A 17,753-nucleotide genomic window follows, 5' to 3' on the forward strand; every position below is an offset into this window, starting at 1 on the left:
GGGAGGGTATTCCCACACACCTTACAACCATTTTAATTAAGCTTTAAAGGTCCCTGTGAGGTAGGAAAGCCTAGCTCAGATGGAAGCACTTTTAACCGGGGTGTTGGTGGTGGAGAAAGGAATCAGGCCAACCTTTGCATGTAGCAGCTGGATTGCAGAGAAGAGCTGAAGGGCAGGCTGGGCTTTGGGCACACAAATGGGATTTCATCATCATCATCATCATCATCATCATCATGTTTTGTACTAAACTTTATTAGCAAATGTCACTGTTCCTTTAATTTTTTTTACTGTTTAATTTACTAAAGATTGCTTTGATATAGGTTTTTACTGTTTTCAGAGTTTGTTTATTATATGTTTAATTTTACATACAACAGTATCTAGTAAAGTAATAAGTAAATAGTCTTGTTTGCATCAGGCTTAACTCCTGGCATAGTGTTTTTGGCAGCAGTTGGAAATCGTTTGCGTTTGCTGCCTTCAGGGATTATTTCTCTCTCCCCATCCAGCCTGCAATTCCCTGGGGATCTCCCAATCGAATATTAACCATGCCGCTCCCTGGTTATGCTCCAGAGACAAATAATATTGTTATTATTTGCAACAATAATGCCCCCAAAAGAGAAAGGAAGGAGCAAAAAGCAGTGGCCATTAACCTAAGCATTTAATCATTTGGATTTGACTGTAAACTGCCTTGAGATTGTTTTAACAGGAAGTATCGTATAAATAAAATAAAATAAAATAAAATTATAAAATAAAATATAAAATAAAATAAAATAATTCTCTTCATCCCAGATGTTCTGCCCAGAGGAAACCTTTTCCCACAGAAAGTGGGGATAAGACCTTCCTGTTCTTTCCTTGTGTCTTTTGATGCCAGGTGACAAACAGGCAAGCACTGGAGTGTATAAAACCAGACATACCGCTGGTGGGCAAAATCACAAAACTCCACCTTACTTGTTTTGGCCACATCATGCAATAAAACTCTCTGGAAAAGGCAGTTACACTCAGCATGGTCAGCAGCAAAAGGAAATGAGGCCGCCCCAAAACATGGAGACTAGACACTGTCAAGGCCAGCACCAGCCAGAGCATGAAACAACTAAAAGAAGCCATACAAGATTGGGAAATTTGGAGAGTGGTGGTCCAGAGAATCGCCGAGAATCAGACACAATTGAACAGATAGCGTCATCATCATCATTGTCATCATCAGCCTCTTTCCTGGCCTTCCTTTGGCTAAAAGTTAAAATGCTGATGTGGCGAAGCCCCCATCCCTCTGGGCAAAGCCTCCTGCTCCTTCCCCTTCTCCAGCTTTTCGCCAGTGGCTTCAGACACAGCCTTTGACCCCATCCCGACTTCAGGTCGGAAGGGACCTCCCTTGGGTCTCGTGACTGTGCCCCTGGGGTTCCTACCCACACCCATGCCCTCAGTTTAATCACCCCTCACCCAAACCAGAAGAGAGGCAAAGAGTGGCGTGGCTTCCTCTGGTGGAGGCAGTGGGTGCAGCAGAGGCCTCACAGGCCCCTCCCTGGGACGAGGACAAGCCTGCCAGGACTGGGCGGTGGTCAGGTGGCTGGAGTGACCCTGGTGATGCTTCCCAAGGTGAGTTTACAGCCATGACCTGAGGGCCACCTGGGGAACTGCTCTCTGTCGGCACCGCGTGGTCCTTCTTCATGTAGCTAAGCCATCCCAAAATGAAGCCTTTGGGGAGGGTAGTCATCATTTCAGTTCCTTAAGAAGAAAAGAAATAATTTATTCTTGCTTTAGTACAAGCATAATTAAATCTCTGTACTTTTGGAGAACAAAGTACCTCTGAATGGAAAGAACAAATATTTGCATTAGCATTTATATTAAAATATGCAGAAATTTCCTCAGTCTACAGCCAACTTATAAATTTTTATAACTTTTTCAAATTGTTCACATTTTTTTAAACACACAGCATTATTTCAGCTTTGTGAGGAGCTCAATAATGATTTCTGGTCTAGAATGGGGAAAAAGAATACATTACAATAAAGAATGCAGAATAAATAAAGAAGAAAAACAGTACAGATTGTACATTCACACATACAAAGGCAACTTTCATACTGACTCTGAGCAATTGGAACAGCACAACGCAGGGTACATGGACTGCAAAGAATTTATCTAGTTATTGAAGACTTTCCTGGCCATGTTTCAGAAACAAAGAAAATGTTCTGACATTCTCCCTCTCTGACTTCTGTGCAATGTAAGTCATGCACATTTTAAACGCAAACGAATAATGCTATCATTCTTCTAGGAACTGTTAACAGCTGTAGAAACTGTTATGGCCTGTTTAAAAACATGTCTGAGAAGCTGGCACCCTCCAGACCCCTCGCTGTCTAACAGCGATCGCTAGGGCTGCACCAGGACTGTGTTTGGATACACATCGTAGGTGGTGACAAAACAACAGGCAGAGGGGATCTTCCTCCGAAGCAGCCATTAGTGCAACCTGCTCCCCACCCCGCCCCCACCCTCCTGAGTCACTTGATAATCTATATTTGGCAAATGTAGGGAAAGTAAATGGGGGGTGCAGGCGCAGCTGGAAAGCTAGAAGAAATTTTTTTTAAAGGCAATGCAAGAAATGTGGGGAAAGCTGTACAGATTCCAGCATTAAGCCAGCAGGATCCCCAGCAGGCATGCATATGGGTTGCAACCACGCTTCCCAGAATTCCCAGGGGTGCCAGTCTGGGGTAGGACTACTCTAGGCTATCGCATCCTCTAACTGATCTAGGTTTGCTTTCACCCAACCCACTAGAGCACACAGCTGGGAGCACATGTCTTTCTATTGGCAACTTGCTGGATTGGTGTCTGCTTCATCCACGAAGGACCTCCTTCAAGGCCAAGGAAGATGTGTTCATTTTGCCATTTTCCAAAGGATCAGGGTTGATTCCCAGAGTCTTCCCTTTGCCATCTGTTCCTCCTCTGCGATTGGACCCAGGACTGCAACTGAGGAATCAGCTGGAAGCGGTTCCCTCCCTGCTGACTCCACACGTGGCCAGGCCAGGTATACTGGCCAGAGGATCCAAAGCAAGCCTGGGGCACCAGATACAGCAGGGTGAAGGTGGTGGCAAAGCCCAGAGCAGCAGGCAAGCTTGGACCAGCTGCCAGACTCTCACCTGGATATTTGCCCAGCTGGACCAGGGGACTTTTTTCTCAGCAAAAAGGGCTGCGCTCAGTGCTTAACACTTTCTCTGCTGCATCTCCCCCTTTGCTCAGAATCAGCCCTGTGTGTCATTCCCTCTTCTCACAGACAGTCCTTGGTGTTTCCAATCCTGCATGTCGTTTGACCACAGAAGGATAGGACCAAATAAAGAAAAGAGGACAAGTGCCTGGGATTCAGGTTGCAATGTATCATAACTGCAGTATCTGCAGGTGTATCTTTGAATCACAGTTGGGTCTATTTGGAGGGGCATCCAGGCAGAAAAAAGGCATGGGGGCTTTTAGGGCGAGATGGGCATCGTCCCTCAGGATTGAGGTGATCTGTATAGTCCCTCTTCATCTGCACTGCTCTGAAGAAGGACTAATGGTGGACAACATGTAGCTTGTCATGTTATCAAATATTCTGTGGGGAATTTCAGGGTACAGCAGGGACTTCTATAAACAGCCGTGGCTAATATTTGCTGATATTTTGGCTGTTGAAAACAATTGATCATGTACCCCTTGCTTAAAAGTGAAGAAATACTATTCATCTCTAATGTAAACTTTAAACACTGCATTCTTTTACTACCAGAAAAGAACGTCTTCCCTTTTCGAAATGATATATGAGCATGGATAGTGACCAGTGCAGTTTTACAAGAGAAACCACAGATGCTGTGGTTCAGGATAAATAAACCTTGTGGCCCAGCAAATAATGCAGTGTTAAAAGGGGGTGGGAGCAGAGGAGTGAGACAAAAATTCCCCTCTCCCTTGTGATCCACCAAGGCTCTTTCTGCTCCCTGAAATCTGGCTGCATCTGGCTGCTAGTCTGACCTCAGTCCCACCTCCAGGCACTGAGTCATCTCCACCAATATCTGACAGGAAGGCAGTCGTGCTCCTCCCCTGACTCACCACACGACGCCCTGAGAAAGCCCAGCAGACCTTCCCTTGTGTGCAGCATTCCCCAACCCTTTTGGGAGCAGCAGCCGAAGTCAGCAGAGTGCAGATGTGCAGGGCTGGGCCGGCCCTCGCTAATTCCCAGTTCTAACAGTCCAAGGCAGGCACATCTGATTTCCCTGACCAGACTGGGCTGATAAACTCCCCCACCCCAAAACCACCAGTGTTCACTGGTGAAATGATAGAAAGGCTGTTTCAACTAAAGCAGACAATTATGTCCTAACCAAATAGCTACGTTTGCCTGGTAAACTCCAGATTTGGCTCATCACTGGTGCCCAATAGCAGCCTAAAAACATCAGTTTTCCAAGGTGCTCTGATGCAGCATCCCCTTCCATGAACACTCATCCATTAAAAAATCCAAGGATGAGTATTACACCCCACTGGTACTACAAAAAGCTGAGCATTTGAACTGCTCTCGTGTTCTTTCCCCCCACCAAATGTTATTCAAAAAATTTTGGTGCCCCACGTTCAACCCCAGGCCTCTTCCCAGTATTCAGCTCTCAATTATTATGAGCACCTAGAGTCTTTATGGTGGAGGCCGTCTGAACTTTTCCTAAATTCAGCACTCACAGCTTTGCCTCCAAAAGCAAACGCAGATGACCGGAGGCAGCCCAAATGCCACTGAGCAGTGGCCTCAGGACCCCAATAGCTCTCCACAATCACCACAGCCCCTTCCCCTGCCCGAAGCATAACCCAAACACTGACCAATATCCTGGGAGAGGTCCCCCAACAGCCTTCCAGCTGCAAACCTCAGGGACACAGGAAAAAAACCTTCAGAGAAGCGGGGGTGGGGTGAGGGTTTCCTTCTCTTTCCAGGCTAGAATCATATCCCCACACCCCCACACACCCCGCTCTCATTTTTTCCTCCTACAGAAACAGCAGAATGAAGTTTGCCATCCTGTGTGCTGGCTGTGGCTGAGTGGCCACCTCCAAGAATCAGTTTGAAAACAAGGCCAAAGGGTGGCTGCAATTATGTGCCCTGCTACTTTGGGCAGAGTCAGTATATTCTTGGTGCTGCATGATGACACCCCAGAAAGCATCACCGTCACTCTGAGTTGGCTTTGGGACCTGTCCTCAGGTTTGGCTACTTATGAGGTCATTGTGAGGTTGTGGCAGCCAAAGAGGAATTCCAGCAGAGTCAGAAACCAGGGCTGGTGCGATGGCCCAGGAAGCCCCTTGCATGGCTTAGTGGAGCCTCTGTGACTCCCTGACTCACCCCTTGAATGTGTTGCACAAGACGTTTTTGTTGCGCAACAATTCTGTGTTGGAGTTTGTGCAGACTGCTGGAAAGTGTTTGGCCCAAGAGATCAGAAAGAAGACACCAGGCATTTCAACAAAAATAATTGTATTCAAACAAAGCATAGAACATAACCAGTTTCCTCATCCAGAGCCCTGGATGGGCAAAATCCTTAAATACAAAAAAACATATTTAGAAATACACGCACACACGCAAGTGTGCTGAGCAGAAAGAGACGCTGCAAAACAGGAGAAGCAAGCAAGCAAGAGAACAGGCTGTGGCAGAGCTGGCTTATTTAAATGCAAATCAAGCAAGGAAGCAGAGGATGGTTTCAGTTTCCCATATAAGGTCATTGAACACTTAAACCTTGTTAACCAAATGAGACCTGACCTTTTGACTCTGCCAAACACTTAAGAAAACGATTTGTTACCATGGATACCTGGAGTCTCTGTGACTTGCTCCCAAGCAGAACAAGCAAATACCAACATTCTGCTCATCCTAACACCAGGAGGGCTGTGTGCCCAGCCTCCCCACCATCCCCGAGGAGCAAGAGTGGATAGCAATTCAACAGCAGGACCAGGAAAGGAGGAACCCCTGGTCCCTGAAGTGCAACTGTTGGGGGCTGTGGTACAGCCCTCCAGTGCAGCCCCCCCCCAGGACAGCGCACTGCAGGTAAGAGCGGAGCTGCCATCAGCCTTGCCCAGAGCTAGTCCAGAAGGCTGTGGGGGTCAAGGGATCCCGAGGAGGCTCGAGGTGGCTCTTCGGGATGGCTGTTCCTCATTCCCTTGCCCTGTTAAGGTCATCCATTAGGACAACCCAGGAGGACTCAGTCCCACCAGCAGGCAGGCATCCAGGCAGGCATGGGCCACTGACTCTGCAGCCAAGCAGCCGCCTCCCTTGCAAGCAGGTCCCATAAAAGCAACTGGACGGCAGTAGACGAGGACGTCCCAGAGGGGATTCTGTGAGGAGAAAGGGCACGGCTGACCCTTCCTCCCCCAGAGAAGCCTTGACTGCCCTCTCAGTCAGTGGTCCTCAAAGTGTAGTCCAGGAACCCTGGGTTTCCCTGAGACCCTCACAGGGGGTCCAGAAAGTCAAATAAATAAACATTTTTAAATTTCTCAGTTTTAATTTCTTATACGATAAATATAGATAGGTCTAGCCTACATAAACCAAAACCCTTTGGGGTCCTCAGTCATTTCTGAGAATAGAAAGGGGTCCTGAGACAAAATGTTTGAGAACCGCTGCTCTAGAGCTATCAGTTGGCCTCTCCTGCTGGCCAAACCAGCCACGAACACCAGAGGTCAAGACGCACATTGTTGGACACCCAGCCACAAGCCTCTTTGGCGGTTGGAGATTTACCACAGCACACCTCTTCAGAGCCATCTTAAATGACTAACAGATTGTTTGAGCTGCCAGCTTTCACAAGCATTCAACGAAACCTCCCGCCTGTCCCTGAGGGGCCTCTGGGGGCTGGGCAGGCCGAAGAGCTGAGCAAGTCTGCAGGGTGCATGTCCGATGCTCTGAGGTTGCACCTAAAGCTTCGACATGGAAATGCAGTGAACGTGTGGGCAGGTTTGTCAAGGACTGCCACTCTTGCTGTATGCCAGGATGGATAATTCACAACCTGCCCAAGTGTGGCAAATGCCATTTTTACAGCTGCTGCCATAACACTAGAACTATAAGAATTTCCCACTGAAAGCAAGTTCTGATTACACGACCAGAATGAGGCAAAGTGGTCCTAGTCTAACTCAGCCATTTTATTCTCTATAGCATGCTTGGGTTCTGTGCATTGTTCTCTGAGAATACTCAGCAACGTTGTTGATCTCTGATTTCTGAGGCTGGCATCTGGTTTACCGTCTATTATGAAGATCACTACCAAAGAAGTGATTCACAAACCTTAAGGAAATAATTCGTCATGCTCCTAGTTATGAAGTGATATCACTGTTTCACATCTGCATCAGAACTGCAAAAGGAAGTCAATGTTTTACCTACAAGCAAGCAACTATTTGAAAAGAAAATGGCAATTTACACAGGAGGCGTTTGCAGATGAAGGAATTAAAACGCACACACAAACAAAATAGTAGTTTATTAGAGAGACTTCATCCTAAGACAACACATGTCAAGAAGCCACATAATGCTTCTCCAGGGCTGCTGTGAAAGAGCATTTGAGGTGATTAAGCGCAGACATGAACTACAGGCTCTTCGGACCAGCATCCCCATGACACCTTCTCCTCCCAGCTGACACATCCTCGGTTTCCAGCAATAACGCTTTCAAAGCCAGCATCTGATAGCTTTGCAGGACTACACCAGTTAAGGATACATCTTGTGATTAAGTGTTCCCACGGGTTTTGGCTTCCTGGCCACTAAGGGTCCCCTTCCTCCCTTGCTTGAGGAAAGCACAGAAGGGATGCCACTCTCTCAGCTTAAGCTGCATTCATATGTAATGCTAACCCCAGGTTTAGCATTACAGAAATGGTCCCTCCCTCCCCACAATTCATTCTCTCTGGGCAAATTGGCCAAGCTGGAAACGTCTACTTTTAGATCAGCTGAGAAAATCATTGGACTGAACCTTAAACTGTGGTTAATCTTCATTTGGGTAGTGGAAGCCGCCAGCTTTGCAAATCATGTTTGAAGTTGGCTTACTCTTACTAGCCATAACTGAGATTAAGTGCCGTGTGTCGGGTCGGCATGACATGAAAAATTGCAGTTAAACCAAAATGCATGGGAGGGCCACAAGAATGGGTCTACATCCAGTTGTCCACCTCTTCTCTAGGTGGCTGCTAAACTGAAGGTTTTGTAAAAGCCGTTCGGGCATCTCTGCAGCTTTCAGTGGGAAGAACGACCGTGAACCATCACGGCTCTGAGCGGAAGCCCCTTTCCCATTATATCCGCACCCGACCGGGGATGCCCATCTGGGCCCGCAAAGCCCCTCCCTCCCTCGATCCTGAGAGGGCAGGAGGTGTCCTCGTGCCCAAGCCACAATGTTTCCACCCTTCAGCCCGGCCCTCAAAGCAGCATTCACGAAGAGCGGGCAGTTAACGGCTCAGCCGAGAAAGAGCACCCGAAACTTGGCCGGGGGGGGGGGGGCGGCGTGCTTCCCTCTGCCGGCAGACGGTGGCTGAGTCGGGCGGTCACGGGGGGGAGGAGGCTGGATAGCAGCTCCAGGCGCTGACCGTACCTCCTTCCGAGACCAGCCGGCCCCCCCCCCTGCCTGGCAATGGCGAGGGGGGCTTCCAGGTTTGCCCGGGGTGGGGGTGGGGGGAGGCACCGGTAACTTGGACAGCAACCGCAGGCAGACGCTCCTTAGGTAAGCCTTGGCTGAAACCTGGCTAGGAAGAAAAAAGCAGAGAACCAGAAAAAAGGGCCTCCCCCAACCGAACCACTGGTGGCGGGCGGTGGGGGGCAGGATATTAGCTCTCTGGGTGCTTTATGCCCCTTCCCCTCTTCCTTCGGGCGGGGCGGCCAGAGAAAGGGGCTTCCCTTCTCTCCACGGAAAGCCCACGGAAGAGCGAGCCTGCAGGAGCTGAGCCGTCCCTCCGGTGGGGACCAGGAGGTCCCTCGCCCTGGACTCCCCCACCCCACCCTCGATTCGGTCCAGGTCAGGCGCTTGGGGGCCTGGAGGGAGAGCGGCTGTGGTCGCAGCCACAGGAAGCCCAAGCGAAGGCCTTTAAGGATAAAAGCGCCCGAACCTCGGCCCCAAAGCCGACCACGGGCGCAGCTTATCGGCCTGCCTCTCCCTTTACGGAGGATATTTGAGATCTTCTGAACGAGGCGCTCCTGGAACTGCTGAGGCCCGGACTGTTAAATATCGGATTAAAAAATATATATATGACAAGGAAGGGAGCATATGAATAACTAAGCCAATGAGACAATTGGGTATTTGGGTAGCGTTCACACGCAGTACATTAAATGCTTATTTGCATTCTGCTATAAAACAAGTTTACAAGATGACTGACAAATAAGAAAAAAAAGTTAAATATTGTAGGATTTGTAACAAAATTTTGCAGTGTGAAGTTTAGTTCAGCTGCACTAAAACTTTGTTACGTCCTTGGTTTTCTGTCCCCCACCCCCGCCTCTTCTGGACCTTCTTCAAGACTCGGGACCTCTGCCAGCTCCCCCGATGCCCCTCTTCGGGGGCGGGGCGGGGGGCAAGCGTCGTTTTGCCTACGCAGGCCTCGGCTCTTGCAATCTGAACATCCGATCCGAAACAAGAACCAGGCGCTCCTCCAGGGAGCCTTTTAGAGCTCCGAAGATCCAGCCCAACCTGTGCTACCAGGGACTCTCCGCTACGGGCCACAGGGTTGAGGCCACCGAGCGGGGGGGGGGGGGGGCGCCCCAGCGCCAACGGCAAAGGGGCCCCGCCTTCCCCCGCCCGCGGAGCTCAGCTGTGCAACCCCGCCCGCAGCCGCCGCCTTTCTGGAGGGAGCGGGCGGGAGGCGCCCGTGGGCGCCGAGCTGGGAGCGGGGGGAATGGAGGGCCCGTCGGGTGGGTGGGGCGGCCGTTCCCGGCGCGCCCCGCGCGGCGCCTGCGCAGAGCGCCACAGCCCGCGCAGGCGCGAGATGCCCCGCGACGAGATGGCGGCGGTCTCGCTGATCCAGCGGGTGGCCCGGCAGGCGCGGGCGACCTTCGGCGCGGGCGCGACGGCGGGCGCGGGCGAGGCGCCGGGCGAGCTGCAGCGGCTGCGGGAGCTGCTGGGGCAGGTGCGCGCCGAGGACCTGGGGCTGCAGCCGCGCGGGCCGTCTCCCGTGCCGGGCCCGCGGCAGCCGCCGGTGAGCTACATGCACATCTGCGAGACGGCGCGCTTCAGCATGGGCGTCTTCGTGCTGCGCGCCGGCGCCTGCATCCCGCTGCACGACCACCCGGGCATGCAGGGGCTGCTCAAGGTGCTCTACGGCACGCTGCGCATCGCCTGCCTGGACGCCGCCGGGGAGCCCGAGTCGGGGCCGGAGGGAGGCCCGGAGCCCGAGCAGCAGAACACCGCCGCCGCCGCCGCCACCACCAGCCCGCGCCCCCGCCGGCTGCGCGCCCTGCTGCGCTCGCACCGCCTCTACACGGCCGCCGCGCCGCCCTGCCTGCTCTCCCCGCAGCGCGACAACCTGCACCAGATCGCGGCCGAGGGCGGGCCCGCCGCCTTCCTCGACATCCTGGCGCCGCCCTACGACCCGGCGCGCGGCCGCGACTGCCACTACTACCGGCTGCCCGACGGACAGAGCCTGCCGCCGCCGCCCGCCGCGCCCGCCCAGCCGCGCCCGCTCTGGCTGCTGGAGACGCCGCAGGCGTCCGACTTCTGGTGCGGCGGGGAGCCCTACCCGGGCCCGCGCGTCTGTCCCTGAGCGCCGCCGCCGCCGCCGAGGAAGCCCGAGCGCCGCAGGACCGCCCGCACGTCCGGGGAACGAAGCAGGGAGGCTGGAGGGGAAGGGCCGAGCGCCTACCGCCCGCCCGCGCTTTTCCCTTCTTTGGCAGCGAGGCCCAGCTATGCCTCTGGAAAGCTGGTGCCCACTGACCAGGACCACCACCTTTGTGCCAGCTGCCTTTGTAACTGGGGAGGATTCTCCCTTGACCTTTCTGCTGTTCCTTAAAACTGGGTCTGCACCCAGGTGTGTCAACAGTGGTTCTGAAGTAATGGATTCCCCCTTTTTACTGTTGGTCAACTTACTTTGCACAACTTCTATTCAAGGAAGAGAAAACAGGCTTGCTCTGATGCCTGGTCTGCTGGTCTGGAAGCCTTTCTGTCCAGGTGACAGGAGGAATCGCAAGGGAATACCTACCTTCTGCCCGGAAGAGCTGTGATTCTGTAGAACTGAACTTAAGACATGCCCGAAGAAGATCTGGGTCCTCTGTTGTCTCTTTCTTGCTTCATGACTTGCTCATTTATACAGCAAACAAACCCTTTTGCTGTTCAGACATTTTGTGTTTTGGAGTTGGATTCATACTTTCAAAACTCATGGAGGAGAACAGTGTCAGATGCTTCTTAAGCCAATTCTCGTTTAATGGATGATTACCACAGAAGTGCCATTCTTGAGGCAAGCTCCAAGCCTTCTGTCTTTATATTCCATTTCAGCTGTTGGCCTCCATCAGTTATGACTGTTAAACTTTTGAAAATTAAAATGTTCTTTGGGGGGAGAAAAAAAACTAAGTTAGCTCGGTTAAACTAAAACTGTGTAGATGAGGTGGGAATTCAGCTTATGGCTTTAAACAGATTTAGCTACTTGGGGTCACACAACTGCTTTCAGCCAATAAAGAGAAAGGTTGTTTACATTAAAATAGCACATAGATGGGATAGAATTCAGTTTAGAAAACAAGTTTAATGTTTGGTGTTTCTGTTACAATTGGCCTTTGCACTTTTTGAGCAAAGGGTAGTCAAGATCCGTTAAATCTCAGTACTCTATAGATTTAGACATGAGAGCAACTTTATTTCACTATAGAGTAATACCATGACAGGTGGAACAAGAGCCTGAACAGAGGCAGTGGCCCGTTTTGTGGTGACCAGAGGCCTGGAATTGAAGGCCCCCAGCGAGAGGCCGCATGCAGTCCAGGCTGGGCTTCGGGAAGTTGGGTCCCTCCTGCCTCCAGACCCCCTCTCCTCTTTTCTCCAGCCTCCAGCCTAGGAGGACTTTCTGGGGCAGATCTGGGAAATTGCTTTGGATGGGATGGGAAGGGAATCTTTTCCCCATTTTCTGCTGATGGGCGGCTGAGACTGCTTAGCTTAGTTGAGTAAGTGAGCAAGCTGAGCTTAGGCTGAGCGGATCCAACCACTGGGACTCCACTCACTCATGACTCTTTCAACTGGAGAAAATGCAATTAATGTTTGTAAGTTTTAATGGGCCATAGTATAGTTAGAGTAATAAGTCTATTCCAGAAATGCATTTGGCTGGAGGCTACAAGGCCAGTGCAGATGGCCTTTCAGTGGTCTGGTGCCTGGTTTGTTTCTGCAGCTAAGCAGCTCAGTGGGCCAGATGGTGACCCCCACTGAAAATTGGGGGGGGAGTGTCTTTGTCAGTTGAGGTGTTAAACCTGAAAGGAGCTTTACACATGCTGGGGGTTTGTTTTTCTACAGAAAAATGATGAGAAGCCATGCAGATGTCTCTTAGTAAGTGGCAACAGTAATTCGGCCCTCTGATTTTAGTGCCATTCTAGAATCTTTCCAGTCCACTTTTTGTTCCACACCATAATTCTTGTTTATTGGCACCAATAAGAAGGATAATAGACAAGTCCAGGTCAAAATATCCATGGAAGGTTTGCTGAATGGAATTGATGTTTCACAGCTTCCAGCAAGATTATAATTTGGAGGCCACTAATTCTCCATCCCCTACACGTTGCCAAGAAAAGGGGTGTTGTTCTATAACTGGTAGGTATAAACCTCCTATGCTTTAAATTGCTCATTCTTAACTTCGTGAATGCATACATTGTGTTATATAGTATCTGAGGACGGCTGTATAGCCTGACCACCTCTTCCCATTATTTGATGCACATAAAACTGCATTTGGTTTAGAGCAGAATCATGTCATTTTCTTACATCGCATGGTGCTGTTCAAGGATGCTGCCCTATTCAACTACTGGCACTTGTGGGAAATTCTATTTGGGCAAGTTGCCAAAACCACAGACTTTTCCTACAAGAGTACTATGCAAAACACTGAAGTGCAAGTTTTCTCCTTGCAGCAATTATTTTTTTCTCCATTGAGAGACATTCACAATTGTGACTACTTCCTTGACATTTTGGCATAGTTGTTTTCTTCCAGATTCAGCATAATATGGGCCTTGCTCTGTTGGTGTAGCAGAGTAAGGTGGAGGGAATTCTCTGTTGTGGTAGAAACACCAAAACATTTTAAAGTCAGGAAGGATGCATTTTTGGTCCCCCAGATAAAAGGTTCCAGACTTTTCTACCACTATTGCTTGGATGTGTCTGCCAGCCTTGAGGGGGTTCAGGATGTGAGCAGGATAATGTCGTGCCTGCTAGCTGATGAGCACCGCTGAACTTCAGCCTTGCTGAGGGGCTGCTGTGTTCAGTGGAAATCACTGCTGCTGAGGAACTGCGCGTCAAGTTCTTTCTGAAGCCTAAGCATTTCCTGCTGAACACCGCAGGATTTGACTTGTCGCTTCTGTTTATCTCAGAATGTTTATATGTGACGAAGGAATTAAAGACAATTAAACATGAGAGCCAGTCTGGTCTAGTGGTTAAGGCACCAGGCTAGAAACCAGGAGGCTGTGAGTTCGAGATTCGCCTTAAAGCTGGCTGGGTGACCTTGGGCCAATCCCTCTCTCAGCCCTGGGAAGCGAGCAAGGGCCAACCACTTCCAAAAATGCTGCCAAGAAAGCTGCAGGGACTAGTCCAGGCAGTTGTCAGGAGTCAACACTGACTTGAAGGCACTAAATAAAGATGAAAAGAAAAAATGAAATATTTACAGTTTCATCAATCTTTCAATTTGCAACAGACAAATGTTAAACCAGTACAGTGGTTGCAAAAAAATGCAAAGGCAATTTAAATACTTGAAAGACAAATTGAAAAGAGCAAGTTAAAACTCTACCTAATGTTTTCCCCAAAATACAAGGTCTGCGCCGTTTTCTTGAAAGTCAGCAAAGGAGAAATAAACGAAGGCTCCTCTAGGAAACTGTTTTACAGCCTTGGCAAGCTTCTAAGTAAACATAATATTGGTGTGGCCTGTTAGTTCCTTTAATTTTATAAGCCAGCCTGTTAAATGTATTTGTATAGTGTTTCTTTCTAGTGCACTGTGCCCTCAAAAAAACCTCTCTTTGTGTGAATTTAATTTGCACTCACTCAACAGCAGCATTATCTTTGAAATCCAACCTGAATTGCAGCCCTCTAAAGCAGAGACTGCTGCTGGTGAAGGTTAACGGTTTGGAGCCTTTTGAGAAGTCCCTTCTGTTTCCTCAGGTTTTTCCCAAATAGTATTTTATATATCTGTACAAGAGTATGCTGGAATTGCCTTTCCTTCAACCTATCCAACCTGATTCAGGTTGATTTAACACCATGGGTTTGGCCTCTCATGATGGGATTCACACATGGCCAGGCCACGGGCTTGTTTTAACCACTTCTGAGAAAGTCGTGATTGCTGGTTCTCGCACCACACAAAACCAGAAACGGCACCCAGGCAGGCATTCCTGGAGTGCGGGGAGGTGTGCTTGAGGATGTCTGCCTGTATTTCCTCCAGGCGTTGGTTGGCCTGGGCTGTCAACTGGTTTCCCCCACCCCGGCAACCTCAGAGAGAGGCTGAGCCGAGAGGGAGCCATTGTCCCTAAGCATCCCAGGAACTCGGTTGCTGAGAGGAAGGCTGAATTCGGCCCCCTTCTCACTGTGGTCTAGCGCCTCCTTGAAAGACGCTTGTACGCAGAAGGCTGAGCCCCAGCTAGCCAGCCAAGTGTTAGCCAGTGTCTCCATTTTAGGTTTCACGGTGCTGTGCAAAACCAGCAAATGGGGTGGAGGCAACCGGGTGACCCACGGATAGGCAACTTTCATGAAACAGCCACTAGTAGTGTTGAGCCTCTGCAACTGGCTGAACAAAGTTTGCTTTTAGGATGTTCCAAATGCAGAGGAGCAGAGACGCCGTTGTCTCCGCTGATTCCCATACGCCAAGAACAGTGTCTGGGGAAAGGTCCCTGGGAGGTTGTTTACACACATGCACCGCTACCTTCTTGCTGGATGCTGAAAGCAGCAGCCCAGTCCTCAGTCCAGAAGATACAAAGCAGCGGTCCCAAGGCTCCCACTCACCTCTGGCTGCTCTGGGGATCCCCCCTGCACCGCACTGCTCCACAGAGTGGAGAGTCTCTGAGCATCAAGTGGGCAGCCAAGAGTTCCTTGTTGTATGTGTTGCAAAGCCAGGGTGTGGTTGTGAAGCTCCAGAAACTAATACTGTACAGAATTTGACAGACCTTGTTGCAGGAAATGAACAGCGAGAGCTTTGCAACAGTTTTTTTTTTTTTTAAGGCTAACAAGCTCCTATCTGGAGGACTTTGGATAGAAGTCATCTTGCCCAATGTTGAGCCATGAGGCTGACGCATCATGCTACTACATCTATCCTGAATAATATTCCTTAATTAATCCCCCAGTCTAGCTATTAAAGCCAGGGACTGGGTTTTCCCTCTTGAGCAGGGATAGGTGTGGCCACCAGAAGTACTGGGTAACTCCCAAACAGTCTGGGTGCCCCCCTCCACACCCCTTTTCTTTCCATTCTCTCCAGGCCCAGTGTTCTTGAAGCTTCCCATGGGAGAAACCTTGTGTTCAAAAAAAATCTGTTCCCCAACTCTCCAACACCACCGTGTCATGTCGGTTGCCAACGATAACCCCATCATGGCTGAGATGTGTTCATTTAGAACTTCTTCGATAAAGTCTGCAGCTCCAGGTGCCCCCAACTCTGCTGCTGCCATCCTCCAGAGAGTCACACACAACAGGCATTCCCTGATTCACAATGGATCTGATCTGGGGATCTGGTGCACACTTCAGCCATTTTGCCAGCATGATACAGAATTAGATTTGATTGCTTGACTAACAGCAAATAATATATTCTGCTTGTGTATTTGAACATCAGCAGAGATCCATACAGCTGGCTGTCACATTTTTATTTAAGGTCTCATTAAGGACCACTTTGGGTACAACGAAAGAAATGCAGTCCAAAAGAATGGTCCAGTGAGCCATTGGTGCTGATGTGTAAATTAGCATTATAATGAGTTCAAGTACCTGGTCAGAGGTTAATTTAAACCAAGCAAACCAGGAATATAAAGTGCATTTATCATTTGAATCTGCCACTCTTAAGGCACACACCTGGATTTTGCAACCCTTCTCTCAGAAGGACAATCCCTCATCTCATAATTGCTGGAAGATCTCTGTGGTGCAGACTGTTTAGTTACAGAGAAGGAGAGAGGTGGAATAGTTGGGCTGAACTTAACATGGGGTGTTAAATCCAGCTTCTGCATCTGGTTAGCATAAGGGAAAGGGAGGAGCTTCATCACCATTTTGTGATCCTGTATCAATGGGGCCTTCCCTCAATTTGCTCCTCCAGAATCCTGCCATGTTTTCAATCCGGTGAGCTCTCACATTCCTCCATCCACATAAGGATGGAGAAGTCTAGCAAGGTGAAAGTGTGGTCCAGACCCATCCATATGTTACAATGTGTTCTACAGAATGCCTACAGCATTTCAAAACAACAACAATAATAATTTGGGTCTCCAAAGACCCAGAAGCCCACTGTGCTTGGAAAAGTCGAAGGAAAAAGAGCAAGAGGACAGTCAGTGGCAAGGGGGATGGATTGGATTATGACAGCAATTAAACCTCCATTGAGAGACCTCAGAGGCCAAGGGGTGAACAAGTAATTCTGGAGAAAATCTACTCATGTTGCTAACAGCCAACACCAGCTTGGTGCCACTTAATCCACCCATTCAAATCTCCAGGTCAGTCAGAACTCTTATTGACTACATAGCTACAGCCACATATTTTTCTTGGCAGCAGTACCAAAGTGGTTTGCCCCTGACGTCTTCAAGGATGTGTTTCAATTTTATGACCTCCCCTAACACCCTGGCATCTCTTGGTGGTCTCCCTTCCAAATATTAACATTAACAGAAGAACAACACTGGAAATGACATCAGCAAGGCAAGTGGATCTTTACAAAAATGGACTGTGGAATGCTGACTCCAGTTTTGAACAAGCTGCCCTTGGTTGGCTGCCCTTCCCTTTCCCTCACTTGCCCCTTCCTTGAGGCCCAGACACCTGGGGGAGGGGTGGGGAATTGGGAAGAGGCCCAAAAAGCAGCAGCTGAGAGAGCCAAGAGGGTGCTCTGGTGTGGATGTCCCCAGATGCCCCTCTGCTGCCCACCCAAACAGCCAACAGACAAAACAAGGTCCCTTCCTTTGGTTAATTTGCAAGGTCAATAGAAAGGGTCTCCAAGTCAGTGCCATTTCCACCCCTCTTTCCTCAGAGACCCAATTCAAAGGCACTTAAATCTGGGTCCTACTCAAAATCAAGGACCAAGAATAGTGTTATGCTCTATTTTCACAAAACCATAGACACCTTTGCTTGCTCATCCTGGTCCTGAAGAAGCCTTTCTGCACATGGGGCTTTGTTTATTTTCTAAGCCTGCTCTGCTTAAAATTAGCTTGCCTGCAATCATGGAACAGTAATGAGTCAAGAATGCCCCCACTGGTATGAGCATTTCTATTTATTGCAAATGGGGGAAGTCTGCAGTGCTCAGACCAAGTGCCATTAGATCACAGATCCATCCTGCGCTGCTGCTGTTGGATGGTTCTTTCTCTCCTGGATCCTCAGGAGGATTTGCATGACCAGCAACATCGCTTCTTCCTGTCACAGACAAGGATCCAATAAATGACTTACGTCAGCCTTCCCCAGACTGATGGGCATTCCTGAGCTTGTTGCCGAACACACACGGCCAGCACCATATTGGGAAAGCTGGAG

At 49.6% G+C, this 17,753-nt stretch overlaps 1 protein-coding gene across 1 annotated transcript; it reads left to right on the plus strand.

Moving 5' to 3' along the window:
* The first annotated feature begins 9,883 nt into the window (after positions 1-9,883).
* ADO (2-aminoethanethiol dioxygenase) lies at positions 9,884-13,997 on the plus strand. The gene has a single exon (XM_063307768.1). The coding sequence runs from the start codon at positions 9,892-9,894 to the stop codon at positions 10,663-10,665; it is 774 nt and encodes a 257-aa protein (XP_063163838.1). The 5' UTR covers positions 9,884-9,891; the 3' UTR covers positions 10,666-13,997.
* The last annotated feature ends 3,756 nt before the right edge of the window (positions 13,998-17,753 follow it).

The sequence above is a fragment of the Candoia aspera genome, chromosome 6 (assembly GCF_035149785.1).
Source record: "Candoia aspera isolate rCanAsp1 chromosome 6, rCanAsp1.hap2, whole genome shotgun sequence".
Taxonomy (NCBI): Eukaryota; Metazoa; Chordata; class Lepidosauria; order Squamata; family Boidae; genus Candoia; species Candoia aspera.

Excerpts from the sequence above, each read along its gene's own strand:
- ADO (XM_063307768.1), top strand. The coding sequence starts at position 9,892 with ATGCCCCGCGACGAGATGGCGGCGGTCTCGCTGATCCAGCGGGTGGCC.